The sequence below is a fragment of the Onthophagus taurus genome, chromosome 10 (genome assembly GCF_036711975.1).
Source record: "Onthophagus taurus isolate NC chromosome 10, IU_Otau_3.0, whole genome shotgun sequence".
NCBI lineage: Eukaryota > Metazoa > Arthropoda > Insecta > Coleoptera > Scarabaeidae > Onthophagus > Onthophagus taurus.
In genome coordinates, this window is record NC_091975.1 from 10,448,484 (window position 1) to 10,466,707 (window position 18,224).

An 18,224-nucleotide genomic window follows, 5' to 3' on the forward strand; every position below is an offset into this window, starting at 1 on the left:
TTCAAGTTATTAAAGGTAACACTTGGGAGTCGGCGCATGCTATAAGAAACCTTTTATAACAAAAATTATTGCAAATTTTATTGTTAACAGTATTGCTCTCTTGTATTTTTGCTCTTAGATGCGTCAATATCGAGATAGATACGAAAATATGGAAACTTGATGAATTTATTTCATTTTCAAGTTATTAAAGGTAACACTTTGGAATCGGAGCTTGCTATAAGAAATCTTTTATAACACAAATTGTTGCAAATTTTATTGTTAATAATATTGCTCTCTTGCACTTTTGCTTTTAAATACGTCAATATCGAGATAGATACGAAAATATGAAAATTTTATGAATTTCTTGCTCTTTCAAGTTATTAAAGGTAACACTTTGGAATCGGAGCATGCTATAAGAAAACTTTTATAACAAAAATTGTTGCAAATTTTATTGTTAACAATATTGCTCTCTAGCACTTTTACTCTTAGATACGTCAATATTGAGATAGATACGAAAATCTGATGAATTTGTTGCTCTTTCAAGTTATTAAAGGTAACACTTGGGAATTGGAGCATGCTATAAGAAATCTTTTATAACAAAAATTATTGCAAATTTTATTGTTAATAATATTGGTCTCTTGCATTTTTGCTTTTAGATACATCAATATTCAGATAGATACGAAAATATGTAAATTTGATGAATTTGTTGCTCTTTCATGTTATTAAAGGTAACACTTGGGAGTCGGCGCATGCTATAAGAAATCTTTTATAACAAAAATTATTGCAAATTTTATTGTTAACAGTATTGCTCTCTTGTATTTTTACTCTTAGATGCGTCAATATCGAGATAGATACGAAAATATGGAAACTTGATGAATTTATTTCATTTTCAAGTTATTAAAGGTAACACTTTGGAATCGGAGCTTGCTATAAGAAAACTGTTATAACAAAAATTGTTGCAAATTTTATTGTTAACAATATTGCTCTCTTGCATTTTTGCTTTTAGATACGTCAATATCGAGGTAGATACGAAAATATGATGAATTTGTTGCTCTTTCAAGTTATTAAAGGTAACACTTGGGAATCGGAGCTTGCTATAAGAAATCTTTTATAACACAAATTGTTGCAAATTTTATTGTTAACAATATTGCTCTCTTGCACTTTGCTCTTAGATACGTCAATATTGAGAAAGATACGAAAATATGAAAATTTGATGAATTTGTTGCTCTTTCAAGTTATTAAAGGTAACACTTGGGAATCGGAGCTTGCTATAAGAAATCTTTTATAACACAAATTGTTGCAAATTTTATTGTTAACAATATTGCTCTCTTGCACTTTGCTCTTAGATACGTCAATATTGAGAAAGATACGAAAATATGAAAATTTTATGAATTTGTTGTTCTTTCAAGTTATTAAAGGTAACACTTTGGAATCGGAGCTTGCTATAAGAAAACTTTTATAACAAAAATTGTTGCAAATTTTATTGTTAACAATATTGCTCTCTTGCATTTTTGCTCTTAGATACGTCAATATCGAGATAGATACGAAAATATAAAAAGCTTTTTTAAGTTATTAAAGCTAATATTCGGGAATCACAACGTGTTACAAAAAAACTTTTGCAATAAAAGTTGTAGCAAATTTTATTGTTAACAATATTGATATAGATCTATTTTGACAATATTATATTTTGAACCGCGATAGCTTTTAATAATATGTTATTATGGGTATTTTTCGACAATTTTTTTCCAAAACTTATTATAATAGAATAAATTAATTAAATCTTACCTTCAACATAAAGATTCCTTCTCCCACCAATTAATTTTTGAAACTTACCTTTAATTAAATTATTTTTTCGGGAAAACAGAAAGGCATAAAAAATAAAACACCCCTATTTTTTTTTAGTTATGTGATGTTTTTATTTTGTGTATTTTTTTTTAGATTTTGGAATGTTTATTATGAGACTGCCTACCATGGCACAGATCTGATCTTTAATAAAACGAAGAGCGCAAGCGCACAAGGCTTAAAGCATCGCCTCCGGTCGCTTTTTTTTTTATTAATTCTTTTAATTTGGAAATGAAAAGAATTTTATCATTATTGTTATGTATTATTATGTAAATATTTACAAGATTCAACCGGAATCTTGTGCGCGCGCGCCCCCGAATTCATTATTTGGTAAATTAAGTATTGCAATGTTATTATTGCCTGTAGCCATTAAAACATGGACCGTACAAGATATAAATTAGGCACCAGTAAATTCGCTATAATTTTTTTTTTTCGAAATTTGCATTGTTTTACATTCTCGGCTCATTCACTCGCGATTTCGGCGCAACGACGAGTTTATTCGTTTACATTTTTATATTATCAACATTTACGTTTGAATACTTTTTTATAAATAGTAGTAAAAAAATATCAAAAAGCGTTAAAAAAATTCACATCAACGTTACTTTTTTCTTTTAATTTTTTTTTCATTATAGGTGCCTAAAAATCAGTTATAATTATAATAATAATAAAACTCATACGCATTCATTCGCACTCAATCACTCTATTTCTACATCGGTTTTGTTAAAAATATAATAAAAAAGGAAAAAATAAATAAGTTTAAATTTACAAAAAGGAAATTAATTAAAAATAATAATACAACCCCTACGAGGGGTTTCAAGGAATAATTTTTAGGGGGGGGACTTAACGTGGTAATTTGTACACAAAATAGAATAATACATCAATTATTATCGATTAATTAATTAATTAATAACATTTTCGATTTTCATTTAATTCTTTTTTTTAAATATAAATTAATTACTTTTAATTTAAAGTCCATTGCTCGTTTAAAGCGTTTGATTACACATAATACACAAATACTGACTGAATCTATACACTGGGTTTTTTTTCTCGGTCGAAAAAAAATTATTTCGTTTACAATTAATTTGAATTTCGACGACGTGACGTTCGATTTAATTAACTTTATGCCGGACAATTAATCAGCTGCTTGGTTTTAAACATTCGTTTGGCTTTCGCCGGCAGCAGTTTACACAGATCGTCAACTACGGAAGTAGAGGTGATTCTACTATCGCACATCGGTATAAAATATTCATATTTCTTCTTGTGCCTACGACGGTTATTCGAGACGTTCAGCGTGTTGTTTTGCACCTTCAATTTTATTTCGCCCGTTTTTTCTTCATCGATGACTTCGTCGAATAAACACAACTTGGCCGGGTTCGGTATTTTCTACAAAAACAACTTTACCACAAAAAATTACAATTAATATTCAACTTACTTTTGGTATAAACCGTTTGCGTTTTTGGGGCTTTGTTGAGTTCGTAGACTTGATGGGCTTTGTTGGCTTCGTGGCGCAAATGAACATTTTCGCCTTCGGGTCGAATAAATAAAATTGCGCCGATCTTTTCGCGCCGTTTATTGTATATAATAAATCTACACAACAAAATTATGTATATAACTAATAAATATATTGGGATCAAAAATAACTTACGATCACTATCACTAACTGTTGTAACTAAAGTATTATTAACAATCGCCAAATATCCTTGTGCCGCCGAACTAATAAACTTCTTCAACTTAATGTTTTTGTTGTTGCAGCCTGGTTCGTGAGTACTTAGCGCTGGCGCCATAATTGGGGACTAAAATGAATCAAAAAAGTTATGGTGAGTTTTAAAATTTGATTAATTCTGATTATTTGCTTTAATTCATACAATTCGATAGGATTTTCAATTTTATATTTTAATTTAATTCTTAATAACATTGATCTTTGACACTTTTCCTCTCAAATGCATAAAATTCGAGAAGGTGATGGTTTTACACCTCGTTTTACAAAAAAGTTTTGATATAAAAGTTGTAGCAAACTTAATTCTTAACAATATTGCATTTTACATTTTTGCTCTTAGATGTATAAATATCGAAAAAAATTCGAAAATGTGAAAATTAGATGAAATCGTCATTTTACGCTTTATTGTAGGTAGAGCACGGGAATTAGAGCGTTTTAGAAAAAAAGTTTTAATATAAAATTTGTAGCAAACTTTATTCTCAACAATATTGCTCTTCTGCACTTTTGCTCCCAGATGCATAAATATTGAAAAAAAATGGAAAATGTGAAAATTAGATGAAATCGTCATTTTACGCTTTATTGTAGGTAAAGCACGGGAGTTGGAGCATTTTAAAAAAAAAGTTTTAGTAAACTTAATTTTTAACAATATTGCTCTTTTGCACATTTGCTCTCAGATGTATAAGTATCGAGAAAATTTCAAAAAAAGTTAAAATTCGATGAAATCCTCATTTTTTGCTTTATTGTAAGGTAGAGTAGGTAGAGCTCAGGAATTAGAGCGTTTTAGAAAAAAAGTTTTAATATAAAAGTTGTAGTAAACTTAATTCTTAACAATATTGCTCTTTTGCACATTTGCTCTCAGACGCATAAATATCGAGAAAAATTCGAAAATGTGAAAATTAGATGAAATCGTCATTTTATGCTTTATTGTAGGTAGAGCTCGGGAATTAGAGCATTTTAGAAAAAAAGTTTTAATATAAAAGTTGTAGCAAACTTAATTCTTAACAATATTGCATTATATACTTTTGCTCTCAGATATATAAATATCGAGAAAAATTCGAAAATGTGAAAATTAGATGAAATTGTCATTTTACGCTTTATTGTAGGTAAAGCTCGGGAATTAGAGCATTTTAGAAAAAAAGTTTTAATATAAAAGTTGTAGCAAACTTAATTCTTAACAATATTGCTCTCTTGCACATTTGCTCTCAGATGTATAAGTATCGAGAAAAATTCAAAAAAAGTTCAAATTACATGTAATCGTCATTTTACGCCTTATTATAGGTAGAACACGGGAATTGGGACATTTTACAAAAAAAGTTTTAATATAAAAGTTGTAGTAAACTTAATTCTTAACAATATTGCTCTTCTGCACTTTTGCTCCCAGATGCATAAATATTGAGAAAAATTCGAAAATGTGAAAATTAGATGAAATCGTCATTTTATGCTTTATTATAGGTAGAGTTCGGGAATTAGAGCGGTTTAGAAAAAAAGTTTTAATATAAAAGTTGTAGTAAACTTAATTCTTAACAATATTGCTCTTTTGCACTTTTGCTCCTAGATGCACAAATATCGAGAAAAATACAAAAAAGTGAGAATTCGATGAAATCCTCATTTTACGCTTTATTGTAGGTAAGCTCGGGAATTAGAGCGTTTAGAAAAAAAGTTTTAATATAAAAGTTGTAGTAAACTTAATTCTTAACAATATTGCTCTTTTGCACTTTTGCTCCCAGATGCATAAATATCGAGAAAAATACAAAAAAGTGAAAATTCGATGAAATCCTCATTTTACGCTTTATTGTAGGTAGAGCTCGGGAATTAGAGCGTTTTAGAAAAAAAGTTTTAATATAAAATTTGTAGCAAACTTTATTCTCAACAATATTGCTCTTCTGCACTTTTGCTCCCAGATGCATAAATATCGAGAAAAATTCAAAAAAAGTTAAAATTAGATGTAATCGTCATTTTATGCCTTATTATAGGTAGAGCACAGGAATTGGAGCATTTTAGAAAAAAAGTTTTAATATAAAAGTTGTAGTAAACTTTATTGTTAACAATATTACTCTTTTGCACTTTTGCTCCCAGATGCAAAAATATTGAGAAAAATTCGAAAATGTGAAAATAAGATGAAATCGTCATTTTACGCTTTATTGTAGGTAGAGCTCGGGAATTGGAGCATTTTAGAAAAAAAGTTTTAATATAAAAGTTGTAGTAAACTTAATTCTTAACAATATTGCTCTTTTGCACTTTTGCTCCCAGATGCATAAATATCGAAAAAAATTGGAAAATGTGAAAATAAGATGAAATCGTCATTTTACGCCTTATTATAGGTAGAGCACGGGAATTGGAGCATTTTAGGAAAAAAGTTTTATTATAAAAGTTGTAGTAAACTTAATTCTCAACAATATTGCATTGTACACTTTTGCTGTCAGACGTACAAATGTCGAAAAAAATTCGAAAATGTGAAAATTAGATGAAATCGTCATTTTACGCTTTATTGTAGGTAGAGCTCGGGAATTAGTGCGTTTTAGAAAAAAAGTTTTAATATAAAAGTTGTAGCAAACTTAATTCTTAACAATATTGCTCTTTTGCACTTTTGCTCCCAGATGCATAAATATTGAGAAAAATTTGAAAATGTGAAAATTAGATGAAATCGTCATTTTAAGCTTTATTGTAGTAGAGCTCGGGAATTAGAGCATTTTAGAAAAAAAGTTTCAGTATATAAGTTGTAGTAAACTTAATTCTTAACAATATTGCTCTTTTGCACATTTGCTCTCCGATGTATAAATATCGAGGAAAATTCAAAAAAAAGTTAAAATTAGATGTAATCGTCATTTTATGCCTTATAGGTAGAGCACGGGAATTTGAGCATTTTAGAAAAAAAGTTTTAGTATATAAGTTGTAGTACACTTAATTCTTAACAATATTGCTCTTTTGCACATTTGCTCTCAGATGTATAAATATCGAGAAAAATTAAAAATTAGATGTAATCGTCATTTTACGCTATATTGTAGGTAGAGCACGGGAATTAGAGCGTTTTAGAAAAAACGTTTTAATATAAAAGTTGTAGCAAACTTTATTCTTAACAATATTGCTCTTTTGCACATTTGCTCCCAGATGCATAAATATCGAGAAAAATACAAAAAAGTGAAAATTCGATGAAATCCTCATTTTACGCTTTATTGTATGTAGAGCTCGGGAATTAGAGCGTTTTAGAAAAAAAGTTTTAATATATAAGTTGTAGTAAACTTAATTCTTAACAATATTGCTCTTTTGCACATTTGCTCTCAGATGTATAAATATCGAGAAAAATTAAAAATTAGATGTAATGGTCATTTTACGCCTTATTACAGGGAATTGGAGCATTTTAGAACATTTTTTTAACAATATTGCATTGTACACTTTTGCTGTTGAATGCTAAATATCGAGAAAAATGAGATGAAATCGTGGTTTTATTTGTGGGAGCTATCTTGGCATAGGTGTCACATCTGGACATCTCAATTTCGCATTTTGAAATTCCCAACACTCGCAATGTGTCTATGTATATACATTCTGTGTAGATAAGTGTACGTCACATCGGTTTTAATTGATCACGCAAATTAATAACAGATTCATCGCGAAACTCTCGGGCGCCGCCAGATTTCCGTAGGCGGAATGGCGCCGTTGAAATATCATCGTTTCACATCTGAAATGAGAGAATTTCTTGTTAAGTCAACACGCATCGCGACACGTGTTTTATTTTGAATGTGCTTCGATCTTAACAAAATGAGAGCGGTTGCATAAACTTTTTTATTATTTTTGGCTTTGTAGTGCCGCTAATTCCTAAATTCCAATACGTTGTGGGGATTCGATAAGGAATAAAAATTAGGTTATCGTTACAAAACAACTCTATATTTACCGATTTTAAATTACAAATTTAAGATAATTTTTTAATCGTGTTTTTAATCAATAAAACGTTTATCGAAAATTAAATAAATAATTCTAATATTATTTATTTGCTTCCTTATTTAGAGTTTCATAAGTAGTTTGAGAATGGCGCCAGAATCCACTTTCTAAACAAAATATTCCATCTCTCCGTCATTGAGTATCTCCAATAACTCTGCTTAGACTGTATATTAATAGACTATATAATTTATTCATCAAGCAAAAAATTGTATATACACATTTACCACTAAATTTGCACATTTACCATAATATATATCATCAACGAATCCTATTGGAGACTTAAAGTTTGATACATCATGATTATTGCCATGAAAATTTACCCATAATTATAATTTAGTGAATGGGATAGAAGTTACAAGTTAAAGAATGAAGATATCTTTAATTTTTGTTGCTTTTGGGGTTTTTATTACAAAATCTTCTTTATCTCGAGAATGCTTTGTGGTAGAATAAAAATGAAAAGAACCTTTTTGACGTAAAATACTTCAAGAAATTTAAAAATGTTCTCAAAATTATGAAATAGTCATTGGCGTAGAAGTGACAGGTTAAAGAATGAAGATATCTTTAATTTTTGTTGCTTTTGGGGTTTTTATTACAAAATCTTCTTTATCTCGAGAATGCTTAGTGATAGAATAAAAATGAAAAGAACCTTTTTGACGTAAAATACTTCAAGAAATTTAAAAATGTTCTCAAAATTATTAAATAGTCATTGGCGTAGAAGTTACAGGTTAAAGAATGAAGATATCTTTGATTTTTGTTGCTTTTGGGGTTTTTATTATAAAATCTTCTTTATCTCGAGAATGCTTTGTGATAGAATAAAAATGAAAAGAACCTTTTTGACGTAAAATACTTCAAGAAATTTAAAAATGTTCTCAAAATTATTAAATAGTCATTGGCGTAGAAGTTACAGGTTAAAGAATGAAGATATCTTTAATTTTTGTTGCTTTTGGGGTTTTTATTACAAAATCTTCTTTATCTCGAGAATGCTTAGTGATAGAATAAAAATGAAAAGAACCTTTTTGACGTAAAATACTTCAAGAAATTTAAAAACGTTCTCAAAATTATTAAATACTCACTGGCGTAGAAGTTACAGGTTAAAGAATGAAGATATCTTTAATTTTTGTTGCTTTTGGGGTTTTTATTACAAACTCTTCTTTATTTCGAGAATGCTTTGTGATAGAATAAAAATGAAAAGAACCTTTTTGACGTAAAATACTTCAAGAAATTTAAAAATGTTCTCAAAATTATTAAATAGTCATTGGCGTAGAAGTTACAGGTTAAAGAATGAAGATATCTTTAATTTTTGTTGCTTTTGGGGTTTTTATTACAAAATCTTCTTTATCTCGAGAATGCTTTGTGATAGAATAAAAATGAAAAGAACCTTTTTGACGTAAAATACTTCAAGAAATTTAAAAATGTTCTCAAAATTATTAAATAGTCATTGGCGTAGAAGTTACAGGTTAAAGAATGAAGATATCTTTGATTTTTGTTGCTTTTGGGGTTTTTATTATAAAATCTTCTTTATCTCGAGAATGCTTTGTGATAGAATAAAAATGAAAAGAACCTTTTTGACGTAAAATACTTCAAGAAATTTAAAAATGTTCTCAAAATTATTAAATAGTCATTGGCGTAGAAGTTACAGGTTAAAGAATGAAGATATCTTTAATTTTTGTTGCTTTTGGGGTTTTTATTACAAAATCTTGTTTATTTCGAGAATGCTTTGTGATAGAATAAAAATGAAAAGAACCTTTTTGACGTAAAATACTTCAAGAAATTTAAAAATGTTCTCTAAATTATTAAATAGTCATTGGCGTAGAAGTTACAGGTTAAAGAATGAAGATATCTTTAATTTTTGTTGCTTTTGGGGTTTTTATTACAAAATCTTTTTTATCTCGAGAATGCTTTGTGATAGAATAAAAATGAAAAGAACGTTTTTGACGTAAAATACTTCAAGAAATTTAAAAATGTTCTCAAAATTATTTTATAGTCATTGGCGCAGAAGTTACAGGTTAAAGAATGAAGATATCTTTAATTTTTGTTGCTTTTGGGGTTTTTATTACAAAATCTTCTTTATCTCGAGAATGCTTTGTGATAGAATAAAAATGAAAAGAACCTTTTTGACGTAAAATACTTCCAGAAATTTAAAAATGTTCTCAAAATTATTTTATAGTCATTGGCGCAGAAGTTACAGGTTAAAGAATGAAGATATCTTTAATTTTTGTTGCTTTTGGGGTTTTTATTACAAAATCTTCTTTATCTCGAGAATGCTTTGTGATAGAATAAAAATGAAAAGAACCTTTTTGACGTAAAATACTTCAAGAAATTTAAAAATGTTCTCAAAATTATTAAATAGTCATTGGCGTAGAAGTTATAGGTTAAAGAATGAAGATATCTTTAATTTTTGTTGCTTTTGGGGTTTTTATTACAAAATCTTCTTTATCTCGAGAATGCTTTGTGATAGAATAAAAATGAAAAGAACCTTTTTGACGTAAAATACTTCAAGAAATTTAAAAATGTTCTCAAAATTATTAAATAGTCATTGGCGTAGAAGTTATAGGTTAAAGAATGAAGATATCTTTAATTTTTGTTGCTTTTGGGGTTTTTATTACAAAATCTTCTTTATCTCGAGAATGCTTTGTGATAGAATAAAAATAAAAACAACCTTTTTGACGTAAAATACTTCAAGAAATTTAAAAATGTTCTCAAAATTATTAAATAGTCATTGGCGTATAAGTTACAGGTTAAAGAATAAAGATATCTTTAATTTTTGTTGCTTTTGGGGTTTTTATTACAAAATCTTCTTTATCTCGAGAATGCTTTGTGATAGAATAAAAATGAAAAGAACCTTTTTGACGTAAAATACTTCAAGAAATTTAAAAATGTTCTCAAAATTATTAAATAGTCATTGGCGTAGAAGTTATGGGTTAAAGAATGAAGATATCTTTAATTTTTGTTGCTTTTGGGGTTTTTATTACAAAATCTTCTTTATCTCGAGAATGCTTTGTGATAGATTAAAAATGAAAAGAATCTTTTTGACGTAAAATACTTCAAGAAATTTAAATATGTTCTCAAAATTATTAAATAGTCATTGGCGTAGAAGTTACAGGTTAAAGAATGAAGATATCTTTAATTTTTGTTGCTTTTGGGGTTTTTATTACAAAATCTTCTTTATCTCGAGAATGCTTAGTGATAGAATAAAAATAAAAAGAACCTTTTTGACGTAAAATACTTCAAGAAATTTAAAAATGTTCTCAAAATTATTAAATAGTCATTGGCGTAGAAGTTACAGGTTAAAGAATGAAGATATCTTTAATTTTTGTTGCTTTTGGGGTTTTTATTACAAAATCTTCTTTATCTTGAGAATGCTTTGTGCTAGAATAAAAATGAAAAGAACCTTTTTGACGTAAAATACTTCAAGAAATTTAAAAATATTCTCAAAACTATTAAATAGTCATTGGCGTAGAAGTTACAGGTTAAAGAATGAAGATATCTTTACATTATTACATTATTACAAAATCTTCTTTATTTCGAGAATGCTTTGTGATAGAATAAAAATGAAACGAATATGTCAAGGTATTCAAAAATGTTCTCAAAATTATTAAATAATTGTTGACGTAGATGTTATTGTGTTAGTAAACACTCTCTGTTTTGAGTAAATTTGCTAAAAATCGCTAATATCAATAACACACACTTTTATTAAGCCTTATTTTCGGTTTTGGTAATAAATAATAAAATAATCCTGCTTTTCTAGTGATTAGAAAACTAGAAAAGATAAATAACCGAATTTATTTAGAACACAATGGGCTCTGTTTGCTTATACTTTAGAAAAAAAAATTCTTAACAACATAAATAATATCAGATGAAATTCGATTGACGTACGTTTTATAAAACTGGTGCCAAACAGTCGTTGGGATTATGTTATCTTTTTTTCCGATACCTATAATAATTATATTGTCGCGCACAAACTGACGGGACAAAAATAAATAATGTTTCTTTTTTTAAATTAAAACCCTCATCTTTTCGATAAAACAAACGTTATAAAATCGAACTTACCATTGTCAGGATTACGATAAAAGTTAGCACTATTCTTTGCAGTCGCAATATCCTGAAAAAAATCAAAAAAAAACGAATTAATTTTCACCAATTTAAATTTATAATCTTATAATATTACGTTTCTTTACATTTTTTTTTATTTTTACACTTTTTAATTTAACACACCATTGTTTTCGTGATTAATACAATAAATTTAAATGTCCAATTTAACCCAACAACAAAACAAACTATGTGGATACTAAAAATTCCTGAGTTTTATTCGTTTAAATTTTTTTAAAATTTTTTTTCAGTGTTCAAATAGAAAAAGATCTCGAAAAAGATAAAAAAGGGGAATTTAATTTATAATTAAAAACGCCTGGCGTTGTGCAATCGGAGTCGAAGTGCGTTATTAACGTGAATTACGGTAAGATGAGAAATCCTAAGGAATGTGTAGAGTAGACAGATAACAAGTTCTTTCATAATTAGCACGTTTCGACGTAAACAAACTTTACGGAGCGTTTATTTGCGGATAGTTTCTTGGAATGTCGAGCTTTCATTGTTATCGGATGTATTATTTTAGATTGTTATAAATTTTATTTCTAAATAATAAGATATAGAAAAATATAGCTTTATTAAGACGAGGTCGCTTTCGGCCGAGGCGCTACATTTATTATGGTCGCTAAAAAAAGCTTGAATCGGTTAAAAATAAAGCTTTAATCCTCTATATATTAGAGATAAATTGAGATATTTTCATGGATGATTTATTGAAATAAAGCTTAAAGAACGACGATTTTAACGTGATAAAACTTATTTTAATCCAATATTTGAAACGGTTATTACCAAGTTATATTTTAGAACCTGAAATATTTAAAAACAAAACTAAGTTTGTTATTCTATATCATTTGGATTGCTTGAGATATCTTGATGGTTCATATCTTGTCGTATATCGTTTTTCTTAGTATCTTAAAATCCAGATTAAAAGAAATTGAAGTAAGTTCATGAGATATAACATTTTTCTCCTTTGTAGCGATTTCTCTTTATCGAAAACTTCAACATTGTAACCAACTGGTTACAGTTAAAAGATTGAGAATTGAAATAAATCATATTCGTACCGTTATGCCCCACGCGTGCTGCCGTCTCAACTTTACAAGAAGCCTACATTCTATTGTCTGTCCGTGTAAAACTAATAATTTCCACCTGTACACATGAATCACCCGGGTTTTGTTTATGCGGTGTTGATGGGACGGAGTGCGTGGTCGCCTCCAGTTATACGGATGCTTCTTTTGCAAGTCAAATCTTGGCTACCAGTTGTCCAAGATTGAGCAATCAGCAACCAAACCTTTAAAACGAACCAAAAAGAATAAGAAAAAGACGGAAGAAAAATTAAGAAGTTCAAATCGAACCGTTGTGTTGTGGTTTTCTCGTTGTTCGTTTCTTAATGTCTTCATTTCGGGAACCGGCTATTTAAAAGCGATTAAACGTGAAATTGAGAAGCGTTTTTCGAAAATTGCACACGACCTCCATGTAGAACCTCACGTTATGAGGCCACACGTGTTAACTAGTTTTTAATGTTTTCGTACGGGCTAATGAAGAAATTTAAAAAAAGTTTGCTGAAAAAAATTTATGTTTTGTGAAAACGTTTTCTAAGTGAGAGCTATTTCAATTAGCTTTAAGCTTGAGTCAACATTTGGATAAGTTTTCCTTTCGCGGTTTCTCCTATTCAAAGAGGATTTCCAAAAATAACCTTTTGAGTTGTCCCAAATTACTTGTAACAATTATTTATTAATTAACAATTAAAAAATTATTTTCATTAAAACTACATGAAATTCCCTTCGAAATGTTTGTCACTTCATAATGATATCTCAATTAGTTTTTGAGATATGATATTTTTAAATTTGCTCTTTTCCACATAACCCTAATATGTAGTTGAACAGCTAATTGTAGCCAAATTAACAAAAATTAAAAATTTATTTTTGAAACATTAAAACAAGGTGAAATTTGCTTTAAAATGCTTCTAAGTTCATCGTGATATCTCAATTAGTTCTTGAGATATGATGCTTTTAAATTTAATCTTCTTTAATCTGTCGGTATGCAATTCTAAATTAAGAACATCACTGTAGCCATATTAACAAAAATTAAAAATTTATTTTCGACACATTAAAACTATATGAAATTCTCTTTGAAATAGTTCTTACTTCATGGTGATATCTCAATTAGTTCTTGAGATATGATATTTTTAATTTTGCTCTAATAGTATATCTATTGTATTGAAAAAAGCTCATCGTTGCCAAATTAACAAAAATTAAAAATCTTTTTTTGGAACATTAAAATAACATGAAATTTGCTTTAAAATGCTTCTTAGTTCATCGTGATATCTCAATTACTTCTTGAGATACGATGCTTTTAAATTTAATCTTCTTTAATCTGTCGGCATGCAACGCTAAATTAAGAACATCACTGTAGCCATATTAACAAAAATTAACAATTTATTTTTGACACATTAAAACTATATGAAATTCACTTTGAAATATTTCTTACTTCATGGTGATATCTCAATTAGTTCTTGAGATATGATATTTTTAAATTTGCTCTAATATAACCGTATGTAGTAGTATAGCTCTTGTATTGACAAGCTCATCGTTGCCAAATTAACAAAAATTAAAAATTTATTTTTTACACATTAAAACTATATAAAATTCTCTTTGAAATATTTCTTACTTCATGGTGATATCTCAATTAGTTCTTGAGATATGATATTTTTAAATTTGCTCTAATATAACCGTATGTAGTAGTATACCTTTTGTATTGAAAAGCTCATCGTTGCCAAATTAATAAAAATTAAAAATTTTCTTTCGGGTCATTAAAATAACATGAAATTTGCTTTAAAAGGCTTCTTAGTTCATCGTGATATCTCAATTAGTTCTTGAGATACGATTCTTTTAAATTTAATCTTCTTTAATCTGTCGGTATGCAATGCTAAATTAAGAACATCACTGTAGCCAGATTAACAAAAATTAAAAATTCATTTTTGACACGTTAAAACTATATAAAATTCTCTTTGAAACATTTCTTACTACATGGTGATATCTCAATTAGTTCTCGAGATATAATATTTTTAAATTTGCTCTAATATAACCGTATGTAGTAGTATACTTCTTGTATTGAAAAGCTCATCGTTGTCAAATTAACAAAAATTAAAAATTTTTTTTGGGACATTAATATAACATGAAATTTGCTTTAAAATGCTTCTTAGTTCATTATGATATCTCAATTAGTTCTTGAGATACGATGCTTTTAAATTTAATCTTCTTTAATCTGTTGGTATGCAATGCTAAATTAAGAACATCACTGTAGCCATATTAACAAAAATTTTAAATTTATTTTTGACACATTAAAACTGTATGAAATTCTCTTTGAAATATTTCTTACTTCATGGTGATATCTCAATTAGTTCTTGAGATACGATATTTTGAAATTTGCTCTCTTCGCTATAATCTTAATACGTAGTAGTATACTAGTTGTGTTGAAAACCTCATTGTTGCCAAATTAATGGAAATTAAAAATTTATTTTTGACACATTAAAACTACATGAAATTCCCTTGGAAATGCTTATTTCTTCATGATTATATCTCAATTCGTTCTTGAGATATGATATTTTGAAATTTGCTCTTTTCACCATAACCTTAATATGTAATAGTATACTAGTTGTATTGAAAATCTCATTGTTACCAAATAGAAATTAAAAATTAATTTTTGACACATTAAAACTACATAAAATTGTCTTGGAAATGCTTCTTACTTCGTAATGATATCTCAATTCGTTCTTGAGATATGACATTTTTAATTTGCTCTTTTCGTGATAACCCTAATATGTAGTAGTATACCTGTTGTATTGAAAACCTCATTGTTGCCAAATTAACAGAAATTAAAAAATTATTTTTGGCATATTAAAACTATATGAAATTATCTTAAAAATGCTTCTTACTTCATAATGATATCTCTCTTAATTCTTGAGATACGATATTTTAAAATTTGATTTCAATTCAATACAATATAATTGAATCAGTCATATAAATTGTGATATTTTCGTGGTTATGATATGACACGGTTTTATTTACTTTAAAAACTTTCTCCTAAACCTCATAAATTCTTTTCATTCTATTTTTTTTTGTTTGTTAAGAATCTTAAACTAAACTTAAAAGAATTACTTTTAAAAGTCTTTTATTATTACTTCGAAGAAACTCTAAACGTGATTCTACGGAGCTTGAGCGCCTGAAAGATATGCGAAAAAGCCACGGGCATTTTCAGCCTTATATTTATGCGGGATCACACGCGGTCTACTAACCTAAGATTTAAAGTGAACGTTGTTACTTACTAAGTAAATAAATATTTTGTGTAATCGTGAGTAATCCGTTTACTTTATTTAATCTGATTATTAACAAATTAAAACCACTAATATGTGGTTAATGAGTAATAACGACATAATTTATTTAATTTTAAACCGCGCCGTTTAAATTTCTTGAATTTAATATCATTAATTAACAACGGGTTACGACCAGAAAAGCTATTAGTGACAATGGCGAAAGCTGTAGCGTAAAAAGACCATTACAAATCGCGAGAAAATCTCAAGTAGGCGATAGCCGTTAATTTCTTCAGCAGGCGCCGTCTTCGTCCTGCGGGGAACCTTCTTAAGTCATTTAAGTCGCCTTATCGGTCTTGTCATCTCTACTGGCGTCGAAATCAAGACTTGGTTTCTACTTGAGCATTAACTGTCAATCAAAATCAAGAACAGGAACGTATTTGATTTTTATTTCGAGTTTCTTAATTTTTAAATGTTACAAATAAGTCAAAATTAATTTTTTTTTGAAATCATTGGTTAATTGAGCGTTGGAAATAGGTGATAATAAAAAATAAGAATGAATGGTTGAAATGAAAGAGTCCTTAATCTCTCTCTGAAACGTTGGCGCCCCCGTGGTGTTGAGCTGCAGGAGTTAATAGCACTCGGAGGATTATCAATCATAAGAAGTCGACACAAATCGCGGCAGTGACAAGCGATTTAACAGCTCTTTGCCATCAACACGTCTCGTTGAGCGAAAAAATAATAATGTTCGCTGTAAAACTTTATAAATAAATAATTAACGAAGAAAAATTGCAAATCATGTATGCAAGTCGCGTTACGCGGCGATCATAAAATAAAAAGAGGTTTTCTAGAAGATGGGTAGGTCATTTTCATTTAAATGATCAACATTATACGTCGGCCGATCGATGTTCAAGAAGATTCGATTACAAGATATTAATTACCTGAACGTCGGTACTTAACGGTATAATTTAGAAAATTGAGAAATTATGATTTACGATTATGAGGGGCAGGACGAATTAGCCAAATAAGAAAGAAACAACGACAAGAATTTAAAGAGCGCCGCTCTGGGTTTAAAAAAAATTAATATGCAAATTTATGCACAAAAAGAAGGTAACGATAAATAGCGAGTGTAAGTGACGTGTTGAAAATTTGACTCTCTTACGTTTTTTAATGTCTGTTAATCTGGCAACAATGAGCTTTTCGATTACTAACAAATGGAGGATTAGAAATGTAAAGGGATCGTATCTCAAGAACTAATTGAGATATCACCATGAAGTAAGAAATATTTCAAAGAGAATTTCATATAGTTGTGTGTAAAAAAATGTAAAAATGTGTAATTTTTGTTAATATGGCTACAGTGATGTTTTTAATATAGCATTGCATACCGACAGATTAAAGAAGATTAAATTTAAAAGCATCGTATCTCAAGAACTAATTGAGATATCATGATGAACTAAGAAGCATTTCCAAGGGAATTTCATGTAGTATTAAGTTTTTATTTCTATTAATTTGGCAACAATGAGGTTTTCAATACAACTGGTATAATTACTACTATATGTATATTAGGGTTATGGCGAAAAGAGAAAATTTAAAAATATCATATCTCAACAACTACTTGTGATATCATCATGAAGTAACAAGCATTTTTAAAGGAATTTCATGTAGTTTTAATGTTTTAATTTGCAATCTGGTTCCAATAACGTTCTTAATATAACACTGCATACTGACAGATTAAGGTGTTAGATAGAGAAGATTAAACTTAAAAGGATCGTATCTCAACAACTAATTGAGATATCATTATGAAGTAAGAAGCATTTCCAAGAGAATTTTATGTAGTTTTACTGTGTCAAAAATAAATATTTAATTTTTATTAATTTGGCAACAATGAGGTTTTCAACACAACTAGTATTCTACTACATATTAAGGTTATGGCGAAAAGAGCAAATTAAAAATGTCATATCTCAAGAACGAATTGAGATATAATCATGAAGTAATAAGCATTTCCAAGAGAATTTCATGTAGTATTAATTTTTTATTTCTATTAATTTGACAACAATGAGGTTTTCAATACAACTGGTATAATTACTACTATACGTATATTAAGGTTATGGCGAAAAGAGAAAATTTAAAAATATCATATCTCAAGAACTACTTGAGATATCATCATGAAGTAACAAGCATTTTTAAAGGAATTTCATGTAGTTTTAATGTTTTAATTTGCAATCTGGTTCCAATAACGTTCTTAATATAACACTGCATTCTGACAGATTAAGGTGTTAGATAGAGAAGATTAAATTTAAAAGGATCGTATCTCAACAACTAATTGAGATATCATTATGAAGTAAGAAGCATTTCCAAGAG

At 28.3% G+C, this 18,224-nt stretch overlaps 1 protein-coding gene across 4 annotated transcripts in view; it reads right to left on the minus strand.

The window, feature by feature from the left end:
- Positions 1 to 1,876: 1,876 nt before the first annotated feature.
- Positions 1,877 to 18,224, minus strand: part of LOC111418628 (RNA/RNP complex-1-interacting phosphatase) — a 268,726-nt gene continuing 252,378 nt past the window's right edge. For 3 of the 4 annotated variants that reach the window (XM_023053258.2, XM_023053259.2, XM_023053257.2), the window contains exons 2-5: positions 11,525 to 11,576; positions 3,467 to 3,614; positions 3,254 to 3,408; positions 1,877 to 3,204 (exon numbers count right to left, since the gene is read on the minus strand). In XM_023053258.2, the coding sequence (XP_022909026.1) occupies positions 2,941 to 3,204; positions 3,254 to 3,408; positions 3,467 to 3,614; positions 11,525 to 11,576 (619 nt within the window). In that variant the 3' untranslated portion in view covers positions 1,877 to 2,940. Of the gene's footprint in view, positions 3,205 to 3,253; positions 3,409 to 3,466; positions 3,615 to 11,524; positions 11,577 to 18,224 lie in introns of those variants that run through there. The other variant, XR_011641697.1, reaches the window with a different exon arrangement.